Source organism: Oncorhynchus keta, chromosome 31 (genome assembly GCF_023373465.1).
Source record: "Oncorhynchus keta strain PuntledgeMale-10-30-2019 chromosome 31, Oket_V2, whole genome shotgun sequence".
In the NCBI taxonomy this organism is placed as follows: Eukaryota; Metazoa; Chordata; class Actinopteri; order Salmoniformes; family Salmonidae; genus Oncorhynchus; species Oncorhynchus keta.
The window spans coordinates 22,223,051-22,248,610 of NC_068451.1; the positions used below are offsets into that span (position 1 = coordinate 22,223,051).

The 25,560-nt window shown below is 43.0% G+C and overlaps 1 protein-coding gene and 1 long non-coding RNA gene across 3 annotated transcripts in view; both read right to left on the reverse strand.

Annotated features, from left to right (window-relative positions):
* The window catches only part of LOC118373820 (intermediate conductance calcium-activated potassium channel protein 4-like), a 50,342-nt gene extending 27,375 nt beyond the window's left edge, over nt 1-22,967 (reverse strand). Inside the window, exons 1-4 of one of the 2 annotated variants that reach the window (XM_052489966.1) lie at nt 22,332-22,961; nt 16,691-16,786; nt 8,017-8,480; nt 6,122-6,257 (exon numbers count right to left, since the gene is read on the reverse strand). In XM_052489966.1, the coding sequence (XP_052345926.1) occupies nt 6,122-6,257; nt 8,017-8,480; nt 16,691-16,786; nt 22,332-22,613 (978 nt within the window). In that variant the 5' untranslated portion in view covers nt 22,614-22,961. Of the gene's footprint in view, nt 1-6,102; nt 6,258-8,016; nt 8,481-16,690; nt 16,787-22,331 lie in introns of both variants that reach the window. The other variant, XM_052489967.1, reaches the window with a different exon arrangement.
* On the reverse strand, nt 8,487-16,684 carry LOC127914328 (uncharacterized). The gene is made up of 3 exons (XR_008088028.1): nt 13,013-16,684; nt 12,689-12,742; nt 8,487-12,634 (listed from the first exon to the last, which is right to left on the reverse strand). It is a non-coding gene; the product is annotated as an uncharacterized LOC127914328 (long non-coding RNA).
* Nucleotides 22,968-25,560: the final 2,593 nt, after the last annotated feature.

A 25,560-nucleotide genomic window follows, 5' to 3' on the forward strand; every position in this document is an offset into this window, starting at 1 on the left:
GGAGTAGGAACATTTTTTCTTCCAAGTCATGGGCACAGGTTGGCACGCCCTCCTGTTCCAGTGGTGCCAAAGGCTATAAACTATCTAAAAATGGAAATGGTGGAAAGTTTCCCCTTAAAAAAAGGGGAAAGCTTATATAAACAAGGGGAGAGGGAGAGAAAGAGGAGTGAAGGATAATTTTCCACTGTGTCAGGGAGGTGTCTCAGCCTGGCTCGCGCCCCTCTGTCGGTCTTGTGACTCTCCGTCGCTTATCTGTTCGGATCGGAAACGGGCAGAGCTGAGGTGAGGAAGAGAGCCAAGTCTTTACAGCCCAACAAGCAGAAAACACCCAGATACCTCCCTCCCTCTCCCTCTCTCCCTGTACTAGTCACATGGCCCTAAACCCTTCGAAGTGCAAGAAACACACACACACACACACACACACACACACACACACACACACACACACACACACACACACACACACACACACACACACACACACACACACACACAGATTATTGATTGAACTCAGACAAAACTAAAACTTTATTGTGCATGTGCAGCATCTCCACGACCCCACACATGACTCAAATTCACAGACAAAATAAATTGAAAAAATCAGACAAAATAAACAAAATTTCAGTCAAAATAAATATTTCTTGAAAACATTGTTTACTAATGGGGAATACAGTCAGAGGCAATAAAGGTGCTGCAGTTGACAGTCCCCCCAGTTCTCTCTTTGCTGAAGCAATGACTGCACATTTCAGTGCCCAACAGGTCGTAGATCAGATTTTTTCAGATGTCCAGGAGGAACAAGAGAACAAAGATTTAGAAGAGGAGGAGGTATCTGAAGAAGAAGATGAGGAAGAATACAACCCAGAGCACGGTGCATCATCTTCAGATGAAGAAGAAATCCCCTAAACTGAGAAACATTTTTGTCAAAGAACAGCAAAATAACATGGTTCTCGTCACCACATGACAACCAGGGCAGGATGGCAGCACAAAATGTCATAAGGATGACCACAGGGCCCACAAGACATGCAGTTTCTCATGCCCAGGGCATCGCCTCAACATTCTACATGTTCATCACACCAGCTATCGAAAAAAAATCATCCTGGAGATGACACATTTGGAGGGATGAGATTGACCTGTATTCCTACATAGGGCTGGTAATATCAGCGGGTGTGTATAGATCCCGAGGCGAGGCTACATGTAGTCTCTGGGATACAGAGAGTGGAAAGGCGATTTTCCGTGCCATAATGCCACTGAAAGTCTTTCACACTTTCTCAAGAATGCTACGATTTGATAACCATGAGTCAAGACCTGCAAGACGTGTGAGAGACAATCTGGTGGCCATAAGAGAGGTCTTTGAGAAGTGGGTGGAGCGTCTGCCATACCTCTACAACCCTGGACCAGTGGATGAGTAACACCGAAGTAACAGTGGATGAGTAACACCGAAGTAACAGTGGATGAGCAACTGATTCCATTCAGAGGTAAACTTGTATTTTCATATCTGTAATGTAAGTGATTTTCACTGTTCATGTTATTATGTATTGCTGTAATATCATTGATTTATGTGATTGTCTTATGTGACACTGATTCTAATTACTGATAGTGATCTCTTTTGTCAAAAGGTCGCTGCCCTTTCCGGGAGTATATGCCCAGCAAGCCAGCAAAGTATGGCATCAAGATATGGGTGGCCTGTGACGCACAATCCAGCTACGCTTGGAAGATGCAAGTCTACACAGAGAAGCCGACCAGTGGAGACTCGGAGAAGAACCAGGGGATGCTCGGAGAAGAACCAGGGGATGCTCGGAGAAGAACCAATGGAGGCTCGGAGAAGAACCAGTGGAGGCTCGGAGAAGAACCAGGGGATGCTCGGAGAAGAACCAGTGGAGGCTCGGAGAAGAACCAGTGGAGGCTCGGAGAAGAACCAGTGGAGGCTCGGAGAAGAACCAGGGGATGCTCGGAGAAGAACCAGTGGAGGCTCGGAGAAGAACCAGTGGAGGCTCGGAGAAGAACCAGTGGAGGCTCGGAGAAGAACCAGTGGATGCTCGGAGAAGAACCAGTGGAGGCTCGGAGAAGAACCAGTGGAGGCTCGGAGAAGAACCAGGGGATGCTCGGAGAAGAACCAGGGGAGGCTCGGAGAAGAACCAGGGGAGGCTCGGAGAAGAACCAGGGGAGGCTCGGAGAAGAACCAGGGGATGTGGTTGATGTGACAGACATACTGAGGCGGCACAATCTCAAGTGTGACAATTTCTTCACCTCTTATGAACTCAGCCAGCAGCTCCTGAAGAGGAAGATCACTATGGTTGGCATAGTTAGAAAGAACAAGACTGAGCTCCCCCCTGCACTCCTCACCACAAGGGGGAGAGAGGCCTTCTCATCAAAGTTTGCCTTCAACCCCACCACCACTCTAGTTTCTTACCTCCCAAAGAGGAACAAGAATGTGGTCTTCCTGAGCATACTGCACAAAACAGCTGAGATCAGTGATAGTGAGGACAGGAAGCCAGCCATCATCCTGGACTACAACCACAACAAAGGAGGCTTGGACAACCTGGACAAGGTGATTGGAACTTAAAACTGCAGGAGGATGACAGCCCGCTGGCCCCTGGTCATCTTCCATAACATCATTGATGTGTCCTCATACAATGCCTTTGTGATATGGAACAAGATCAACCCTACCTGGATGCCTGATAAGCGGAACAAGAGGAGGGTGTTCCTGGAGCAGCAAGGAAAGGCACTTGTAACCCCACACATTCAAAGAAGGGAACGCTTCCCCTGCACAGCAGCCTCTGCAGTGCTTGTGAAAGCTGTTCAGGGGGCTGAATCTTGTCCTAATCCAGCTGAGGCTGCAGCTGGACCAGGCAAGAGGAGGAGATGCCAATTCTGCCCCCAAAGAAGCACAAATACTATGTGCTGCACATGTGAGAAATCCATCTGCAAAGTCCATGCACACACACTTGCATACTGTCCTACATGTGCTAACTAGAGTTGATTGATTTATGTACTTCACGTTTTTGTTTTATATTTGTTATTTTATTCTTATTTATTGTTGTTGTTTATACACCTCATGGGTGGGGGCAATGGTTCAAAAAATGGGAGAAGACTAGTATTTTGTAGTTGAATTCCACATTGTACAGTATACACAAATATATCACTATGTTGCCAAAAAAAATGTCAAGGCTGTTATTGTTTCCCTTCAGTAAAATGCATTCAAACTACTTTCTGCACATCTGCTACTTTCTTAGGCTTTACAAGTGCTATCTCTTGCAAAACAAATAGTTTACACCTATACAGTACCTTTAGCAATAATAATAATAATAATAACAAACCTCTACTTTAATAAAGAAAACAATTATGACAGGTGTGTTGTAATAAAAATAATAAATAAAAATGTGTGGTGTCCACTGATTAAATGCAGTCTTTCTGCATTGTGAAGAGAGAAAACCCCGATATTTACAAGGTTTGTGATGAATGACAGGTTGTTTCTTCATGCAAAATAGATTTGGGATTTAAAATTCAATTACGCTGCTTCATTTTAGGGGTAATTTGTTACTCTTAGGACAAGTGGAGTATACAAACAAATCAAAACATATTATATTATTCAAAGTAGCCAGCCTTTGCCTTGATGACAGCTTTGCACACTCTTGGCATTCTCTCAACCAGCTTAATGAGATAGTCACATGGAATGCATTTCAATTAACAGGTGTGCCTTAACAGGGGTGGTATACAGAAGATAGCCCTATTTGGTAAAAGACCAAGAACAGCTCAAATAAGCAAAGAGAAACAACAGTCCATCATTACTTTAAGACATGAAGGTCAGTCAATGCGGAACATTTTAAGAACTTTGAAAGTTTCTTCAAGTGCAGTAGCAAAAACCATCAAGCACTATGATGATACTTGCTCTCATGAGGACCGATATGCCATCCCATCTGCTTAGTAGTACTATCATTTATTTTTCAACAGGACAACAATGACCCAAAACACACATCCAGGCTGTGTAAGGGCTATTTGGCCAAGAAGGAAAGTGATGGAGTGCTTCATCATATGACCTGGCCTCCACAATCACCTGACCTCAACCCAATTGAGATGGTTTGGGATGAGTTGGACCACAGACTTAAGGAAAAACCGCCAACAAGTGCTCAGCATATGTGGGAACTCCTTCAAGACGGTTGGAAAAGCAATCCAGCTGAAGCTGGTTGAGAGAATGCCAAACGTGTGCAAACTTGTCATCAAGGCAAAGGGTGGCTACTTTGAAGAATCTCAAATATAACATTTATTTAGATTTGTTTTAACACTTTTTTGGTTACTACATGATTCCATGTGTTATTTCATAGTTTGGATGTGTTCACTATTATTCTACAATGCAGAAAATAGTACAAATAAAGAAACCCTGGAATGAGTAGGTGTGTCCAAACTTGCCTGGTACTGTAGAAAATAGTAAGAATAAATACAAATATTCTTCCATTGTAAAAACATATCAACTCTTTGTACTCAGCATCAACCTACTTAATTGAGATATTGGCCTATATTCTTACTGGTGAGGGTCCATTGTTTTGTGAACAATGGCAGTTGAATATGACAATATATCATATTGAAACTCCTTTGTTCTTTTCTATGACAGAAGAAGATCTGAAGTGTATTATTTAATGTCATTTCCATGGCATATAGACTGCTTGAACATAAGAGTCGCAGCACTTTCACAAATTTCAAATATGCTTACAGTGTTTCAAATTAGCTTTTTTTCTACTGCGTGTACCTTTCTTACCAGTGGGTGTAACCAAAGTGTTTGAGTCACAGACATAACAATACGTGAGTCAATGACCACACTGCTTTCATCGTTGGACAAGAGAAAGGTCATATGTTATCATGTAGAGCACATTGGGGCTGCATTCTGTAAGAAACGTGCTATGAAAATAAAGTTCAATATTATCAGTGCCTGTACTCTTTGAGTTCACCCATAAAACCAGTAAACTCACTGTAACCTTTCACATCTCCCCCTCCCCTCTGCTCAGTGCCAAGACATATACTCCAATGTGTGTGTGTGTGTGTGTGTGTGTGTGTGTGTGTGTGTGTGTGTGTGTGTGTGTGTGTGTGTGTGTGTGTGTGTGTGTGTGTCACTTCTCTGACCCATTACTCAACACCCCTTATCTCAGAGGTGTGTGAACAACCAAGACATTGTCAGGTATTCTTCCCTGAACATGTCATATACAAGCTGATAGTGGGGGAAACAATCATAAAAATACTATTACAGTGGTACAGTAGTGTTAAATTCATTTTCAGAATAGAATAGAAAAGCTTCAATATGAAAACTACAGCTACTGTACTTTAAGACATCATAGCATGCACTGGCAACACACAGGGGGCACATGCTGTAATGTAGGACATTGTAAGAATGCCATAATGGAAAATAATATAGAAAGAGGCCAAGACAAGAGAGATCGATGGGAGTAGCGACAGGCAAACAATGAGTCAGCAGCAACAGTACTGTACATGGCGTTCTCTCTGCATGTACCCAGCAACTAACCGCCAGCATCGAAGTCAATATCGGGACTGGGTGGCACCAAGGACCACTGTGTTTCTACTGTAAGTAAGTCACTTTCTGCAGCCACTTCAACGTAATGGGTACTTACACAACAACCAACTAGAGAGCACTGACTAGTGTTTCAATTTCCCTCTATTCTTCTTCATTTGATCACCCTGTTGCAAAATAACTTTCCTGAAATGCAGTTTATTTGAGGTTTAAAAAGGCTTCTGAAGTTTGTCATTTCCACCTTGACATTCCAGACATGATTTTCCCTTAGAAAAAATATATCAACCCCTACAAAAATATCCATTAACTAAAATCCATTTCGTAATTCACATTTCCTGTTGCTGCAGGATTATTGCCCTGCTGTAGCAAACTGGCTTAAATTTTGATCATACATCTGTACACCTGCAGAGACATGAAGCCATGTACAGTACATGTATATTATTTAGCCTGTCTACTTTACAGTAATGTTCTGCTTTAAAAAGCCATTGTAACCTTTAAGATACAAGCTTTATCATGCTTTGACACTCACAGGCTAGAAACTTTATTTTCCCTATCTCTCCATTCTCCCCTCCCCATATAGTTACCATGACTCCATATAGTTACCATGACTCCGGTGAAGAGGCACACCACTTTTCCACAGCTGGTTTTGGGGGACACGTCCCCGTATCCCACTGTGAGGAAGGTGATGGCAATGAGCCAGAGAGCCGTGTCCATACGACCAGTCTGCTCCTGTGTCTGCCTGTAGAGGGCCACACACCCTGGGGTCACTCACTACATACACAGATACATATGTCTTACATGAAGATATTCATAGATTTTATCGATATTATATAGACATTACATTACTAACAAGATCAGACCAATAGGTAAGACAAAAACAGAGATATATTAAGTTGGCAAATCTGATTGTCAAGAACTCCAGTCATTTTATTGTGTAACTATTTTTTCTTTTTTTTTTTACTTTTGTTTATTTAGTAAATATTTTCTTGACTCTATTTCCTTAAAACGTCATTGTTGGTTAAGGGCAAGGAAGGATTTCACGGTAAGGTTGTATTCGACGCAGGTGACAAATAAAATTTGCTTCAATTTGTTTTGAGATTTAGAATCTTTATGGGCATCCAAAGATCAAAGTGTTGTAGTTACAGTTCGACTGTGATCATCTGTTTATCTGTCAGTGGCTGTGGAGTCAAGGAAGGACCTGTTTCAATTCCAGAAAATAGAAAATGGAAGTTGAATTGTCTGGACAGATGGTATAATAGACTCAAAAATGGATGACTTTTGTAAGTTGTTGTTTTGTCAGAATCTATTTCAAAACCATTCCAATTCAGTTTTCATCTTAAGTCTTCTATTGCCTACAGGGAAGTTATAACGCATTATACCTGTCGGGTGTTACTCAGAAGTCTTACAATCTGTCAATCATCAGATCGTATAACCAAAATGTCCGTTTGTTTAACATGCAGCTTGATTAACTAACACGTTTGATTTTCTCTATGTAACTGAGATCTAAGAATCCCATCCCATTGTAGGTTCAGCCTTAACAAATGACCTCACGTTGGCCACAAGCAGACTTCAGAGGCCTAGGACGGTATGTGTTGGCTCGCAATGAAGAGTAATTTTTCTGTTGAGTAACTCAACAGAAAACGATCAACTTGAATCTGTTATTAGACATCCTTTCTGAATGGGAACTCAAATTGACCATCAATATTTGAAGTAGAGTGAGCAATTGATTGCCCCAGTCTGTTTGTAATAAACTGTGTAGGGATGTGTGTGTGCATGTGCGTGTTTCTGTGCTGGCAGTAGTAATGTGTAAACTCACTGTAACCTTTCACATCTCCCCCTCCCCTCTGCTCAGTGCCAAGACATCTACTCCAATGTGTGTGTGTGTGTGTGTGTGTGTGTGTGTGTGTGTGTGTGTGTGTGTGTGTGTGTGTGTGTGTGTGTGTGTGTGTGTGTGTGTGTGTGTGTGTGTGTGTGTGTGTGTGTGTGTGTGTGTGTGTGTGTGTGTGTGTGTGTGTGTGTGTGTGTGTGTGTGTGTGTGTGTCACTTCTCTGACCCATTACTCAACACCCCTTATCTCAGAGGTGTGTGAACAACCAAGACATTGTCAGGTATTCTTCCCTGAACATGTCATATACAAGCTGATAGTGGGGAAAACAATCATAAAAATACTATTACAGTGGTACAGTAGTGTTAAATTCATTTTCAGAATAGAATAGAAAAGCTTCAATATGAAAACTACAGCTACTGCATCCCATTGTAATAACTACTGGCAGTAGTAATGTGTTATATTTAGATTTTTAGCAAACTATTTTCATCTCTCACAGTGTGTCCTCTTTTTTTGTTCTGTCTATCACACAGACGTCTGTCTGTGCCTGTGTATCTCAAACAGGAGATTGTGTGCGAGTCATGCAGTGTGTGTGTGCATGCATGTGCATGTGAGTGTGAGCATGTGTGTGAGTATGAGTGTGTGCCTGCGTGTGTGCGCCCCTCCACCCTACCTCTCACAAAGTGTGAGCATCCAGGAAGCGATGAGCCAAAACAAGAAGATGAACACCATCAGAGTGCGCGCCGGGTACTTGTTCATCAGCACCTTGAGCACGAAGCGGAACGTGAAGTTGATGTTGTTGAGCGAGCCGATACTCCTATAGGAGGCACTGAGCAGCACCTTGCTGTGCAGTAGGATCGTCCTGTGGACCAGGTACAGCCTGAGGAACATCAGCGCCGATAGTAGCAGCTCTGTGTCCAACAGTGCCTCCCCGTGGCGGGAGGACACACACAGAGGCGCCGAGTTGGAGGAGTTGACCTCTACCCCCTCCCTGGCGATGGGCGCAGGGACACCCACCTCCCAGTAGGTGCCCACAGGATGGATGGCACAGACCAGCAGCTCCAGGGCGATGCCCAGCACCCTGCGGCTTGTCATGGCGATGCGCCAGTCCACCTGGTTGTGGTCAATGATGAAGAGCTGGAGAAAAAGTGAGCGGTCGGAACAGGGGCGACAGGGGAGATAGAAGGGGATGAGGGCGATTGGAAGATCCAGAGGGAGAAGGAGAGTTAGAGGGAGAGAGGGGGAAAGAGAGTGAAAGATAAATAAAAAAGCGAAAGAGAGAGAGAAATTGCAAGAGGGAAAGGGATTGAGTGGGAGAGAGAGAGAGAAGTAGGAAAAGAAGGATGTCAATGGAAAATTGTTCATTTGATTTTGAAGCATTAAGTAAATGCTGATGATTAACTAAATGTGGGAATAGGAAGAACAGCAACGACAGAAACATGATGCCAAGGCAAACAAAGTCCCACCCAAGCAGATACGGAGGCAGTGAAAGTCAAGATTGTGGGGGTTGTAGGCGACACAAGCCCTCTCTGACTCACAAGTCTCTTAGATTCTAAATATAATCCTGTCTGATCCTAGTCTGACATGACACAACTCCAAGAAATCACTTTATTATATCACTAAAGAAAATGAAAACCAAATCCCGCGCTGCAATTCCTGTTGTTTTGAGGTTTCTTCGTAACTCTTGATATTTGGAACTGCCGTAAGCATATTAGAACACTCAGTTCGTAGTCTTGTTGCCCTTGACTGACTTTCCCATTGCCCAATCACCACCCAGTTCCTGGAGCAGAGGGGGAACTTCAGTCACACTCTTCCCCTTGATATTGCCACACCGTTCCCTTGATATTGTCACACCCTTCCCTTGATATTGCCACACCCTTCCCTTGACATTGTCACACCCTTCCCTTGATATTGCCACACCCTTCCCTTGATATTGCCACACCCTTCCCTTAATATTGCCACACCCTTCCCTTGATATTGCCACACCTTCCCTTGATATTGCCACACCCTTCCCTTAATATTGCCACACCTTCCCTTGATATTGCCACACCCTTCCCAAGATATTGCCACACCCTTCCCTTGATATTGCCACACCCTTCCCTTGATATTGCCACACCTTCCCTTAAAATTTTCCCACCTGAAGCTTGTTGGTGTAACTTAATTTCCTTACCTTTCACCTGTGTTTATAGAAATTCAACTGTACCTCCATCTCCTGTGTTCTTGTAGACCAACCTCAAAATACAGTCCTTGACCAACCCTAACCAGTTTTTATATCCTTCGGGCCTGATCGGGCTATCGTGGTGGAAAGGACAAAAATGGAGTATAGATTCCCAGCTGACTGAGGGCTCATCGTCAGATAGAGAATAAGGGAGATACACATCAAATCAGGTGGATGGAAACAAAGAAACCATCCATCCCAGTCGAACTCCAAGCCTCATTTCAGAAATGGATTGGTCCAAAACACTACAATTACCTATTCATATGAGCTCAAGCCTAAACTCCAGTTCCTTGTGCTCTACCTTCATCCCCAGCATCAACTGCATTACCCTTTCAGTCTACAACTCCATCTCCACTGCCGTACCCTTTTAGATTCCACCTCCATTTCCACTGCATTACCCTTTCAGACTACAACTCCATCTCCACTGCATTACCCTTTCAGACTACAACTCCCATCTCCACTACAGTACCCTTTCAGACTACAACTCCATCTCCATTGCAGTACCCTTTTAGATTCCACCTCCATTTCCACTGCAGTACCCTTTCAGACTACAACTCCCATCTCCACTGCAGTACCCTTTCAGACTACAATTCCATCTCCACTGCAGTACCCTTTCAGACTACAACTCCCATCTCCATTGCAGTACCCTTTCAGACTACAACTCCCATCTCCACTGCAGTACCCTTTCAGACTACAACTCCCATCTCCATTGCAGTACCCTTTCAGACTACAACTCCCATCTCCATTGCAGTACCCTTTCAGACTACAACTCCCATCTCCATTGCAGTACCCTTTCAGACTACAACTCCCATCTCCATTGCAGTACCCTTTCAGACTACAACTCCCATCTCCATTGCAGTACCCTTTCAGACTACATCTCCCATCTCCATTGCAGTACCCTTTCAGACTACAACTCCCATCTCCACTGCAGTACCCTTTCAGACTACAACTCCCATCTCCATTGCAGTACCCTTTCAGACTACAATTCCCATCTCCATTGCAGTACCCTTTCAGACTACAACTCCCATCTCCACTGCAGTACCCTTTTAGACTCCACCTCCATTTCCACTACAGTACCCTTTCAGTCTACAACTCCATCTCCATTGCCGTACCCTTTTAGATTCCACCTCCATTTCCACTGCATTACCCTTTCAGACTACAACTCCATCTCCACTGCATTACCCTTTCAGACTACAACTCCCATCTCCACTACAGTACCCTTTCAGACTACAACTCCATCTCCATTACAGTACCCTTTTAGATTCCACCTCCATTTCCACTGCAGTACCCTTTCAGACTACAACTCCCATCTCCACTGCAGTACCCTTTCAGACTACAATTCCATCTCCACTGCAGTACCCTTTCAGACTACAACTCCCATCTCCACTACAGTACCCTTTAAGACTACAACTCCATCTCCATTGCCGTACCCTTTTAGATTCCACCTCCATTTCCACTGCATTACCCTTTCAGACTACAACTCCATCTCCACTGCATTACCCTTTCAGACTACAACTCCCATCTCCACTACAGTACCCTTTCAGACTACAACTCCATCTCCATTACAGTACCCTTTTAGATTCCACCTCCATTTCCACTGCAGTACCCTTTCAGACTACAACTCCCATCTCCACTGCAGTACCCTTTCAGACTACAATTCCATCTCCACTGCAGTACCCTTTCAGACTACAACTCCCATCTCCATTGCAGTACCCTTTTAGACTCCACCTCCCTTTCCACTACAGTACCCTTTCAGACTACAACTCCCATCTCCATTGCAGTACCCTTTCAGACTACAACTCCCATCTCCACTGCAGTACCCTTTCAGACTACAACTCCCATCTCCATTGCAGTACCCTTTCAGACTACAACTCCCATCTCCATTGCAGTACACTTTCAGACTACAACTCCCATCTCCATTGCAGTACCCTTTCAGACTACAACTCCCATCTCCATTGCAGTACACTTTCAGACTACAACTCCCATCTCCACTGCAGTACACTTTCAGACTACAACTCCCATCTCCACTGCAGTACCCTTTCAGACTACAACTCCCATCTCCATTGCAGTACCCTTTCAGACTACAACTCCCATCTCCATTGCAGTACCCTTTCAGACTACATCTCCCATCTCCATTGCAGTACCCTTTCAGACTACAACTCCCATCTCCACTGCAGTACCCTTTCAGACTACAACTCCCATCTCCATTGCAGTACCCTTTCAGACTACAACTCCCATCTCCACTGCAGTACCCTTTTAGACTCCACCTCCATTTCCAATACAGTGCCCTTTCAGACTATAACTCCCATCTCCATTGCAGTACCCTTTTAGACTCCACCTCCATTTCCACTACAGTACCCTTTCAGACTACAACTCCCATCTCCACTGCAGTACACTTTCAGACTACAACTCCCATCTCCACTGCAGTACCCTTTCAGACTACAACTCCCATCTCCATTGCAGTACCCTTTCAGACTACAACTCCCATCTCCATTGCAGTACCCTTTCAGACTACAACTCCCATCTCCATTGCAGTACCCTTTCAGACTACAACTCCCATCTCCATTGCAGTACCCTTTCAGACTACAACTCCATTTCCACTATAGTACCCTTTCAGACTACAACTCCCATCTCCATTGCAGTACCTTGTGCAGTCCCATATCTAGCTTACTAATGGTAAGTTTATCAGGTCTGCAGTAGTCAATGGAGTCACCCTAGCTCCAGTCCCAGGGGCCAGCCAGGCTCCCGTGTAAGGTTACCCTGTGTCCCCTAACACAGAAGACCCAGTACCTCCAGTGATCAGTGGGTCAGTACCTAAAGAGGCAAGCTGACCTCACACTGTGGCTGGTGGCCCATTCCAGTTCCTGTGGACAATGGCCAACACCTCCACCAGTGGCCATCAAGCAAACACCTCCACCAGTGGCCATCAAACAAACACCTCCACCAGTGGCCATCAAGCAAACACCTCCACCAGTGGCCATCAAACAAACACCTCCACCAGTGGCCATCAAACAAACACCTCCACCAGTGGCCATCAAGCAAACACCTCCACCAGTGGCCATCAAGCAAACACCTCCACCAGTGGCCATCAAGCAAACACCTCCACCAGTGGCCATCAAACAAACACCTCCACCAGTGGCCATCAAGCAAACACCTCCACCAGTGGCCATCAAGCAAACACCTCCACCAGTGGCCATCAAACAAACACCTCCACCAGTGGCCATCAAGCAAACACCTCCGCCAGTGGCCATCAAGCAAACACCTCCACCAGTGGCCATCAAACAAACACCTCCACCAGTGGCCATCAAACAAACACCTCCACCAGTGGCCATCAAACAAACACCTCCACCAGTGGCCATCAAACAAACACCTCCACCAGTGGCCATCAAACAAACACCTCCACCAGTGGCCATCAAACAAACCTCTCCACCAGTGGCCATCAAGCAAACACCTCCACCAGTGGCCATCAAACAAACACCTCCACCAGTGGCCATCAAGCAAACACCTCCACCAGTGGCCATCAAGCAAACACCTCCGCCAGTGGCCATCGAATCAACACCACTAATGGCCATTGAGTCAACAACACCACCAGTGGCCATCGAGTCAACACCTCCACCTGTGGCAATTGAGTCAACACCTCCACCTGTGGCCATCGAGTCAACGCCTGCATTTGCCATCATTTAGTTTTAGCGAATCACACGACTGCAAGGCATGGCTCTGTGCTTGTGATGTGCTAGTGTGTAGGGGAGGGTTAGGGGGAAGTTGTTGTGGGAGATTATTGGTTGGTAGATTAAGACAATTAAGCCATTGCCTATACACCGGGAGTTTATTTTTATTGGCTAATGCGTTGGTCTACCATACTCTTCGCTAATTTGGGCAGAAGTGTTTGGACATTTGATTAATCTGTGGCTAATCCGTGTGTCATTCTGACAAACATTACAGTTCATTTCAGTTCTTTGTTGGTACAAGTTATTTTCCTTGTCTTTTATCTTTGGAAACGTTTATAGAAATTCAACTGTATCTCCATCTCATATGTTCTCATAGACACACCACCTGGGTAGCCCACACCCAAACCACCAGCAAGCCAACGTAAAAATACTGTCAATGGTGTGCGTACTGGAAGCGGAGTCAGTTGTAGGAGAGCAGAGCGTTGTGAACAGGCGAACACTTTATTTAGGCAGGAGAAACCAACAGAAGGACACCACTGCGTGGAAACCTCCATCGAATATGCCAAAGTGCAAAAATGCACAAACACTCACAATAATAATGTACAAACATACCTCGTGAATAATATATATCACGGAAAACGCACACCAGAAACAGCGCGTCAAAAATGACACGTAACACGAAACAATCACACACAAAGACATGAGGGGGAACAGAGGAATAAATACATGCAGTGTGATTGGGGAATGAAAACCAGATGTGCAGGGAACAAGACAAAACTAATGGTTAAATGAAAAATGGAGTGTCGATGGCTAAAAAGCCGGTGACGACGACCGCCGAACAAGGAGAGGGGCTGACTTCGGTGGAAGTCGTGACAAATACAGTCTATTACCAACCAATCTTAACCCTACATTTTTACAATTAGAAAGTCTTGTTCTTATTTGTACATTGTTGTTATACAGTATTTACCGGTAAGCAAATACAATTGCCTTGAACGTATTGGAGATTTACAAAGAATTATACATTTTCAATTCCTGTGTGTAAACACTACGCACCTGTGAGACTTATTAAAAGTATATCGCACACAGCAGAATGAAAAGAGGCCCCACGGTAATGCAAATGATCTGCCACCAATGAAGAGGGCTCTTTATATGTAACTGAAAGGGGAGGGAGTAAGTGCTACTCATACTGGAATTTATCCAAGCCAGAAGCTGGGCCTGTCACTCTACAAGCAGGGCCCTCGGAACCCAATGGGAATGGGAGCTGGTAAGAGGCTTAGGGTTGGAGATCATGTAGAGACAGGTGATGATATTGACAGCCCATACCCATGGAAACATGTGTTTAGATACTCACTAGCGCCTGGGGACCCCAGCCACATATCGCTCTCTCCGCCTGCATAGCGTCCTGAACGCTGCTCACATGATGATTAAGAGGGGGATGTCCATTTTCCTCTTCCTATTTTTTCTTTCTATGCTTCATTTCTCTGATAATGTCCTTCTCTTTTCTGTGTTTTTTTGAGAGTGAGAAAGGTTAACGCTAGGTTGTGCTGCCCGGCATTTTTTGTTTTCAGCCTAAATTGGGCTGCCCAATAGACAGCCCAAAAACGATAACCTCCACCCATGCTTGAAACCTCACCTCCCTTATCTCCCCACAGCACTTGCGCAGAGCACCCCCTCCTCTTCAGATAGGCCTACACATGGATGTCAACCTAAGAGGTGTTTTAAAGACCGGGTAGTGTGCCCTGAAAAACCTTCTGGCTGCCTACCCTTTTGTCTTAAAACGTAATCATATACTGCACTAAGTAGTACATAAAATATATCTACTTCTGCACAGTCTTCACACTTGCACTAAACCTGTTTATCATATAGCACCCTGTTGACTTCTATACTGAGCAGTAAGGACATGGAATGACTGTCTTAACATATTGAATTTCAGTGTCTTCACCAAAGTCCTGGCACCTAGTGTATTGACAAGGTATTACAGAGCAAGGATGAAAATAAGACGACCACAGAGAACTGTACAAATCTCCGTGGATTCGAGTTTCATCAGGGGGAACGTGCATGTGAGTGTGTGTAAGCCACCGCATGGTTATTTACTAAGAAGTCCTGCTGACAGTATGTGTGTGTACTCAAGATATCATCAAGTTGCATCAGAGTTTTTCGTCACCAATCGATGAACGAACCAACGGCTGAATTTTGGCCGGACCGCCACACAATTTGAGCAATTCACTTCCAGATCAAACAAGAAGTATCAAAACAAAAAACACCTTGCCACCCTGCCACCATAGGCAAGACCAAAAAATACAGCCCCCCACAAAACTAGAATAGTCCCAGTAAGCAAAATGACGTTTAAAATACACATTTTCCAGGACGTTGAAATCAGGTTCATTTTCGGTTCTGAATGAAAGTTGAAAAAAAGAATTTACCAAAACCAATGTCCGTGGATGTGGAAATTAAGGCCGGTCCGGAACTGCACCAAAAAATGCTACTTGCACGGCCGGCCCGCTCATTAGGCAGGACTACTGCACCAAAATAAGACGTCCACAAGGCTAATTAATTTGGCTATTTAAGCTCTGAATATCAGCTACCCAACTTCATCAGGAGCTCGAGACGATTTGCAATGTGTTTACACAGCAGGAAATGCAGAAGTATTTTATTTTTTGCTATGGATCAGCTTGTCAAAAAATGACTGATACAAACTTGAAACCACTGATCACGACAATGAGGTGAAACTCCTGGACAACAGTTGTGATTGTCCGTTCCATATTGTCCATTTAACTTTGACCTGTCCTGTTTTTAGGACATGTTGTTTGTTAACATGACAGCGCATTTTTTATTTGATTGAGCGCCATTTAGGTTAGGCTATTTAATGGGAGAAACCTGTATGATGTAAAATGTGTCTCTCTTTACATTATCATACATTGTATCTCTAGCCTGTAGACTACAGCAAAGGTCATACTCTTTTTACCGTAACCTATATCTGCTACATGATTTCTGTTAGATTTTTGACCAAATGTTGGTGGAGCGCTGCAGCGATGTGTCTCTCCAACAGCACCCTGGAGAGGCACGCTGGGAATAGACAAGCAAGATGTTTCGCATCCCTGCCTTTGACAAAGTGAGCACTGCTTATCAAAGGGAGGCATCATCCCTCACCTAAAAAGCCCATATGCCACTGATTGAGAGAAATTGTAATTGTTTTTAGGCAGAATTATGTGAGGTTTTATGTGTTGTTGTTGGAGGTGCGTCTTAGTCAGTTTAGCTCAGAAAATGCCGCCCTCGTCAATCATTAGGCAGGATCAGTCCCGTGCAAGTAGCATTCATAAAGGAGAGAAGCACCTTTAACAGTATGTGATTTAATGTAAGCCCTTTCTTCAACTCCTCCGTCCAAAGAGTAACTAACACAGTTCCCTCCAGGGCTGCACAGTCAGTAATGGGGTCTGAGGTCTGAGAGAACATACACTCACCCTGATGTCCTTATAATGGAAGGCTACGATGAGAATCAGAAGACACCCAGTGGACATGCTGATGGAGCAGTTGATGATAAAGGCATAGCGGGAGCCCTGGGGAGGAAGAGGAGGACAGACAAGATAAAGACATTAAAGGGAGGTTTAAAAGTTATTCCAACAGTGCTTCTGTTTTCGATTATTTTCCATGTAGCGTTTTCCAGTAGCAGTGTGTTAGTGTTAGTGGAATGCTTTGACCTTCAGCCTCCGCTGGACACACACACTGATTTGGTGACAACTTTATAATGTGTGAGATACACATGCACCCTCACGAACACACGCACACACTTGAACGGCATATGATAAAGTCGGCCTATTGACCTGGAAGTGGACCACCAGGTCGCGCAACCAAATAAGATGAGTGTAGACCTACAAAGCTCTTAGCTGATGCATTAAAACAATCTTTATAAACTAGCAGAGCCGGCCCTAGCCACTAAGCGACATAAGCGAACGCTTAGGGCCCCGCGCCTGCTAGGGTGCCCCGACCCCCAAAAAGTATTGTTTTTTTGTATAGTGGTTATTTTAGAAACTCAGTCAGGGTCTCAACTTACTGTTGAGAGCTAGAATAGTAGAATACACAAGGTGCAATTTCAAAATTTGGTTGTGCATAAGTAGTTTTTGTAGTTCTTGTTATGTCATTCACAATTAGAACATCACCTAACTTTTGGCATATTGGTCTAGCCAGCTATATAAACTAGTAATTGTGTAATCATGGTTGAATTACCCAGGGGCCCTGATTTCGAGGGGGCTCCCATTGATTTTGTTATTCGCTCTCACTCAGATATCATATTAACATGGCATAAGTCAGTGAAAGAAAATGCAAATATTTATCTCCTCCCTATAGCAAAATGAGTACAATTGCATGAAATCTGTTTTAAAATGGCAAAATCTTCTCTCCACCCCATGGCAAAATGAGTAGGATTGCATGAAATTAGTTATAAAATTGCTAAATATTCTCTCCGCCCTATGGCGAAATGCCACTTAGGGCCCCAAAATGGCTAGGGCCGGCTCTGTAAGCCAGTTACTAACCAAGTGCGAGGTGACATGCTATCCAAGGGGCCTAAATCAGTTTATCAACTTTATCAAAACCTAAAGATCATGGTATATTTAGTTAGATGAAAGAAAAAGAAACAGGATTTGGCTTCTGTAGCTATGAGCATAGCCGCTGTAAGTGGAGGTGCTGAGGGTGTTGCAGCACCCCCTGAAAAATCAGAATAAAAAAATAAAATATGAATACAAATAAAAAATAAAATTTGAAAACTTAAAAACATATTTTCACAAAAGTAGTGTACTGGGCCTTTACTACTATTAGCGAACCGATATTGACATCTGTAGCAATGGGCATACATTTTTTTTGTCAGTATCTCCACTTTGGGGGGAAAAAAGGTAGTTGTATGATTGAGAACAGTATCTTGTTGGATTCAATAGTTGCAATTGTAAGAGTTGTGGCCTTGTCTTTTTCTCTGCGATTGTCATTCTAATAGAATCCAAATGTCATCAAACATTTCCATCACCATGAAGAAAATCAATGTGCAATACAGTAATTTAGTACATACAGACATCAAGAGGTTTATGATGATGTGATGTGATGATGGTGCTTTGTTGGTAGAACATAGCGCTTGTAACGCTTGGGTTGTGAGTTCAATTCCCACAGGAGACCAGTACGAAAATGTATGCACTCACTACAGTAAATTGCTCTGGTTAACATCGTCTACTGAAATATAAAATGAATTAATAGGCCGTTTCAATTTACACATAGAAATAAGTTGCATTTGCAGAGTATTTCAAGAAACTGGAAAACATATATCAACAAGTATTTTTATATTCCACAAGTACAATATTATCAGATTAACTGTTTTGTACAGATAATTATCAGACTAAAGTTACAAATGCTGGTAAACACTCAAATACAAATAGATTTAGTTTAAATATTTTCACAAAAGTAGTGAACTGGGCCTTTACTAGTCCTGTATTAGCAGACCTTCAGCGCGGGCATGCTACTTCCCGCAAATTATGCAATGATATGTCAACCCATCTGATAAGTAGGCTATGAGTGTCTTCATAATTGACTCTGTGAATAACTATCACTTGACTTCACTGTACTTGAAACGATCGTCTCGACAATAGGCTAAGTGATAAAAGGTGTGCTGTTTATTGCGATGACGTCCACGCAGGCAACTGATGTAACCTCGATGAAAGTTTTAACGGGGAGTTAATTTAATGATGGGTGGTTGGAGTTTACAGTCTAAAAGATATAATTGCAATTTTCAGACAACGTTAGGGAAACTTCAACGCAGAAAGGTGGTATGGTGTGACGTGCGTTGGCAACGTTGATTGTTTTCCACAATTTCACTTGTAGCATCTGCATCATGTCTAATTTTATCCCAAGCCTAATTGGACTCCATTATTAGACCTCTATCACATGGAGACCACAGCACGTTGCTTGCTTCCAGTGTCTAAATTTGTTTTGTAATATTTTCCCTTTGGAAACAGAGTAATTTCAAGCCTTTTTGAAACGACCTAATTTGTAGTAACTGTAACAGTTGTTTATCCAGGCCTTGGACATACAGAAAGGCCACCCAAGACCAATGCAGGCCAGAATCCATCCCAACAGCCTTTAGACAGACGCTGTGAGTAGATTATGTGAGTAGAGCCAGAAACATTCATCATAATTCTGAATTAATTATTAAAAGAAAGAAAACCCTGCTGTTGATCACTTTTGATAAGGTCTAGTTGATTTGCAACAATATCCTTGGTGTGCTGTGTACCGTGACAATGGCACACCCAAACAGCTGTTAGGCAGGTCGTTTGTTTTGTTTTTACAGTCACAACATGATGATGTTGTATTTGCTTTACTATAGAAACGCATCCTCTTGGCACACAGTCAAACCTGACGCCATATAACTCGGGAAAACACCGAGCAGATTAGCGGATGTAACTAACTAGATGGTCACACTCCAAGATCCCTTTCTGCCTTATCAGTCTGGCTTGATGACCCAAATACCTTGACAATCAGCCCAGCCTCAGCCCAGCCCCCCTTCTCCAGGAGAGGTGAAACTCTTGCATTATTCAAACACTCTAATGAAACACAAATGATGTGGAAAGATCCAAAATGACCGTGGGCAACCTGAGAAACACTAGCTGTGAAGGGAAACAAATGTGGAAAAAGTACCACAAATAGCACATTTTCCTCATCCTGCATAACCTGGTTTCCAAGGGAAAGTATCCTTAAATACACTGTCATGCAGAGAGGGTATACCAGGCATCTGAGCATCCAGTTATCTCACTCATTATGTAGCCATGCATTTACAAAAATAATAGTTTGGCAAACTCAATTGGTTTTCAAAATCAAGATAATGTTTAGGGGAAAATGCATGGAAATGCCTGCCTGGGTAATTGCCAGATTCATCAGCATTGCGTGTCAGCCTAGTTGGCAATCAATATTTGATCAATCATGACAATCATATTAATCAAACAACAGATTGGATCTCCTTTCCCTGAAATCAGCCTGATTTAAACAGCCTGCCTGCTGCACTCAGCAGTTTTCACTTCATTTGCCTTGGGATCATTACATGGAGGATTTAGGTCAGCTGGACATGGGCTAGAGCTTGCTCATCTAGCTGTAATTACCTCTAAGTATAGGGACCTCAGATTGGATCTCCTTTCACTGAACGACCAGGCAGGTATAACCAGCCTGAATGATTGTTTCACTCTATTGTTTTCGCCTCACTTGATAAGAGAAAGTGAATTGAAAAAATGGCGAGTGGAGTGGTCAGGCTGGTTACACCAGGGTAGGAAACACCTACCTTATAGTGTTAAGGTGGTCTGACATTTGGTTGCATCATGGGTGAGTTGCTGAGCGTCTCTTTTCTACTTATGGACCTGGCACGTATATTCTAGAACTTCAGTGGGACAGAGTTAAAAACTGCTTGATTGTGTGGACTGCTTTTGTTATCCACCCTAATCTGTATGTTGATGTGAAGAGACGGCAGTACCAAGCTGTGGTTCTGGAAATCGGCTCATAATCAGAAGGCCACCGGGTTTAAATCCCAGGTATAGGTTATGCTATTGTTCTGTGATGCAAGTCATGCTTGTTTAACGGGTCTGTTAATCAAGGAAATGGTTACTACAACAATTAGACACGCCGTTCCGTTCTCTTCCTATGAATGGACTGGATATAGTATTTCTGTACATAGATTAATCCAAGGCCTTTGTGGTAGAGCTACAGGGCACATGTAGGTTGATAATAGCATTCATGATCTTTATGTTGTATCAACAGCACCTGTTTTCTGTCCGTCTGACTGACCACATCATGTCAAATCACTTAAAGATTTTGGCAATGAGACCCTTTATATTTCCCCAGAGCATGCTAGCAGTTACCCACAGACTTCCAGTCATTGCGCTACTGCTAGTTAGCATTGGCTCGTGAAACTACATCCAACTTCCTTCATACTAGACACAAATGGCATCCAAAAGTTCATCTGACTGTGGGGAAGTAGAGAACAGGCCTCATTGCCAAAATCCCAAAGTATCTCTTTAACATGTTAATTATCCATGCAGAGGTTGATATTCATTCTCCACAAAAGGGGGGTGACATTCCCTCATAAAAAAAGCACAAATAGTGGTCAGTAGGTCTGTGACCTATTCTTAGATAGACTCTTTTTCTTGAGCAGCCTAGTCAGAGTACTAGGGGTATACACAGGATATCTGGTTCCCTGAGATAGTTGCTACTATTCAATGAATTTCTGTGGTGGCCTGGCCAGCAGTAGGTCAGTTGATTCCTACAGGTTTCAGTTGTATTACATGCTGCTGTTGAGGCCTGCGTTGCTGGTCATTTTATCCCTGGTCAGGTGGGGACAAGTTATTGAACCCTAAAGAGGTCTGTAGAGCACCAAACCAACATGGTCCCTGTGCCATCCCTGTGGTGTCAAACAGGTGTAGTTAACGATTAGGTAGAGAATCCATCTAATTTATTTTACTTATTACAAGGACAACCTTGGTGTTCTCATCACTAGCCTAATCAACAGTAATTTGCTAATCATGATGGTATTTGCTGTTCTAAGGGAATCATATATATTGTGAGCTTTCCAAATACAATGCACCACTGACTTTACTCTCTCTCTCTCTGGCACGTGTCAATGACAGGTCAACAGGTGTCTTAGACTAAATCGCTTTTTTTGCACATGATAACTTGTCTCTTCATTAATCAAAATATGTGAGCTGAGAAATGATGAATCTGTTAAATATCCACAATGGCCTGTGCAAAGTGGCAATAGTGGCATATGTATGACATCTGTCTTTGATCCACTGAATGGTATCTTTCTGAGGGAAGCCTTGTACTTCAAGTTCACTGTCTGATCTTAACATTTTTAAATAGAAACAGCTCTTTCAGTTCCTCTTGAGTGTTCACACTCAACTTGAGTGTTGAAAGACTATTGTGTAGGTCCACTTTATTTCACTGAAACTGAAAACCAACAGCAAACAACTTTAATTGCCAGGGATTTGTTATCCTTTCCTTTGATAAGTTAGTTAGCATGATTATATTTTAACAGTCTTGTTGAAAGTGAATTTTACGGAATGTGACTTGACCAAAATGACTTACTGGTTGGTAAATCAACGGGCACAGCTCCGCGTGCAGTATCATGAGCAGTGTCCCAAGCAGCGCGGTGCCCAGAGCCCAAGCGCACAGACGCTTTTTGTCCTCCAATAAAACCTTTCTATCTCGCAATCTATAAAGGTTGCCCCCCTCGATTTGAGGCATACGCTTCCCAGAGTGGGACAGCGGTACAGATATCTCAGTCATGTCAACGCCGTTTCTGTTGATCACTCCATCGCAATTGTCAACTTTGGAGTTGAGGTGCAAATTGCGGGTTGTCATCTCCATGTCGCGTTGGCGTCGGCTGTGTCCGCTCTCCGTGTTTTCGTCCTCTGATGCCTCGTCCTCTCCCTGTCAAGCCTCCCGTCCGTCCGTGCTCTTCCCCGGATTGCGGGAAGGTATACCACGATGGGCCAACTGTGTCCCAGGTCCTCCTCCTCTCTGTGGCTCATGAAAATAGCGGAAGAAGGACTGTAAAACTAACTGTAGGCGCTCACCTGAACACGAATAGCGAACACCTCCACTAGCGGCATGGGATAAGCGCACCAATCATAGTAGACTGTTGCGCTGTTCTTATTTGCAAGGGTTATGAGGTGAGAGGGCGCCATAAAAAGCATATATCTCTCTCTCTCTCTTTCTCTCGCTCTCGCTCTCTCTCTCTCTCTGCGTGTGTGTATGTGTGTGTGTGCGCGGTGGTGGAAAAAGTACCCAATTGGCGTACTTGAGTAAAAATATAGATACCTTGATATAAAGTTACTCAAGTAAGTGAGTCACCCAGTAAAATACTACTTGAGTAAAAGTCTAAAAGTATTTGGTTCTAAATATACTTAAGTATCAAAAGTAAATGTAATTGCTAAAATATAATTAAGTATCAAAAGTAAAAGTAGAAGTATAAATAATTTCAAATTCCTTCTTTTAAGCAAAGCAGATGGCACCATTTTCTTGTTTTTAAAATATATGGATAGCCAGGGACACAGTCCAACACTCAGACATAATTGACAAAATATGCATTTGTGTTTAGTGAGTCTGCCAGATCAGAGGCAGTAGGGATTTTCCTGTCCTGCTAAGAATTCAAAATGTAACGAGTACTTTTGGGTGTCAGGTAAAATGTATGGAGTAAAAGTACATTATTTTCTTGTGAAGTAAAAGTTGTAAAAAAGATACATAGTAAAGTACAGATACTACATAAGTAGTACTTTAAAGTATTTTTACTTAAGTACTTTACACCACTATGTGGTTGGGTGTGTGGCTCGTCTCGCATATGTAGGCTAGCCTACTCGTTGGATAATTATAGAGGTTGGTAATTGCATAAGATACAGGATGTAAGGGTTTTATGACAGGATGATCAAATATGATCATTTCAGATGGTGAGGGTCAATCACCAATTCAGTTGGATAACTATTTTAGCGTGTCGCTCTCTTTTAAATCCCATTTTGATGGGCTTTTCACTGATGTGTCCCATTTAATTACAATATTGATAAAAACATATATTTAAACAAATCCAGCAATCCCTGTCAAAACAAATTGGTTTAACAATACCACAATACTGTGTGCTCCCAAAATGCTATTCTATAGCCTTCTAGAATGAATTAATACATTTTGGCATTATCAATTGCAAATAAGCTATCACATAGGCCACCAATAACAAGCACATTATAGACTAGTACTGTTGTTATTTACCTGTGTATTGACATGGTGAGCCTATTCTCAAACGACACTTTCACAGCTCCAGGGTGACCTCTGGTGGATAAAGGAGTAGGGTGTTTATTGAGATAAAGGGACAATGTTATACATTATGTAGCCAACTATTTATTGTCAGACCCACATTTATATGAGAGGGATTTTCAGTCTCTCTTGAATAAAACTGCATTGTTATTATTTTACTGTTAATAAACGTCCCGTGGAATGTAGACGTCACCTCGTAATTGTTTTATTTTGTTTTGTACTGTTCTCAGATGTCTCAACCACTAAACTCTAGAGATCTTTATCTCTCCCCAACAAACTGATGCAATAAGTGACATTTAGATAACTACCCCCCTCCTTCACCAGACATTTAAATAACATTCCACAAAATGCCTTGAGCTATAGTGTAGAAAGTGCCCCACCTCCATACACACTCAATCCCCATCACCCCCACACAACCTCTCACCCCATTTCCTAGGTTCTGTGCCTGGGAGGAACAGCGTCATGACCTTGGGCCATGTGACGCACCCCACACGGATCCTTCCGACAGGGTATCCTGTGCTGGGCTGCTGCTGACAACAGTGTCACTTCTCTCACAGCTCTAAGTGACTGGTTGACCGCCTCAGAGTGGCTTTCTGCTGGACCTGACCTGGTCTCTGTATCAGGACCAGACCTGGTATCTGTAACAGGACCTGACCTGGTCTCTGTATCAGTATCCAGGAGAGGTTGTGAAAATAAGGTTATGGTTAATTGGTGGAGACTGATTTGATAAATACTGGGCCCAAGGCCAACATAGTACACCATACATACAAAAGTATGTGGACACCCTTTCAAAAATGTGTGGATTCAGCAATTTTAGCCACACCCGTGGCTGACAGGTGTATACAATTGAGCACACCGCCATGCAATCTCCATAGACAAACATTATTGCAAAGGTAGCGAAATGCTTGTGTTCCAAGCTCCAACAGTGCAGTAATATCTAATAATACCCCAAAAACTACAATAATGGAATTAAGAAATCTTAAGTTGAGCAATGTTGGAGTCCGGAGTACACTATATATACAAAGGTACAGTACCAGTCAAAAGTTTGGACACACCTACTCATTCAAGGGTTTTTCTTTATTTTGACTATTTTCTACATTGTAAAATAACAGTGAAGACATCAAAATGATTAAATAACACATATGGAATCATGTAGTAACCAAAAAAGTGTAAAACAAATCTAAATATATTTGCGATTCTTCAAAGTAGCCACTCTTTGCCTTGATGACAGCTTTGCTGGAATTTCTTTCCTTAACGTGTTTGAGATCAGTTGTGTTGTGACAAGGTAGGGGTGGTATACAGAAGATAGCCCTATTTGGTAAAAGACCAAGTCCATATTATGGCAAGAACAGCTCAAATAAGCAAAGAGAAATTACAGTCCACCATTATTTTAAGACATGAAGGTCAGTCAATCTGTAACATTTCAAGAACTTTGAAAGTTTCTTCAAGTGCAATCCCAGAAACCATCAAGCGCTATGATGAAGCCGGCTCTCATGAGGATCGCCACAGG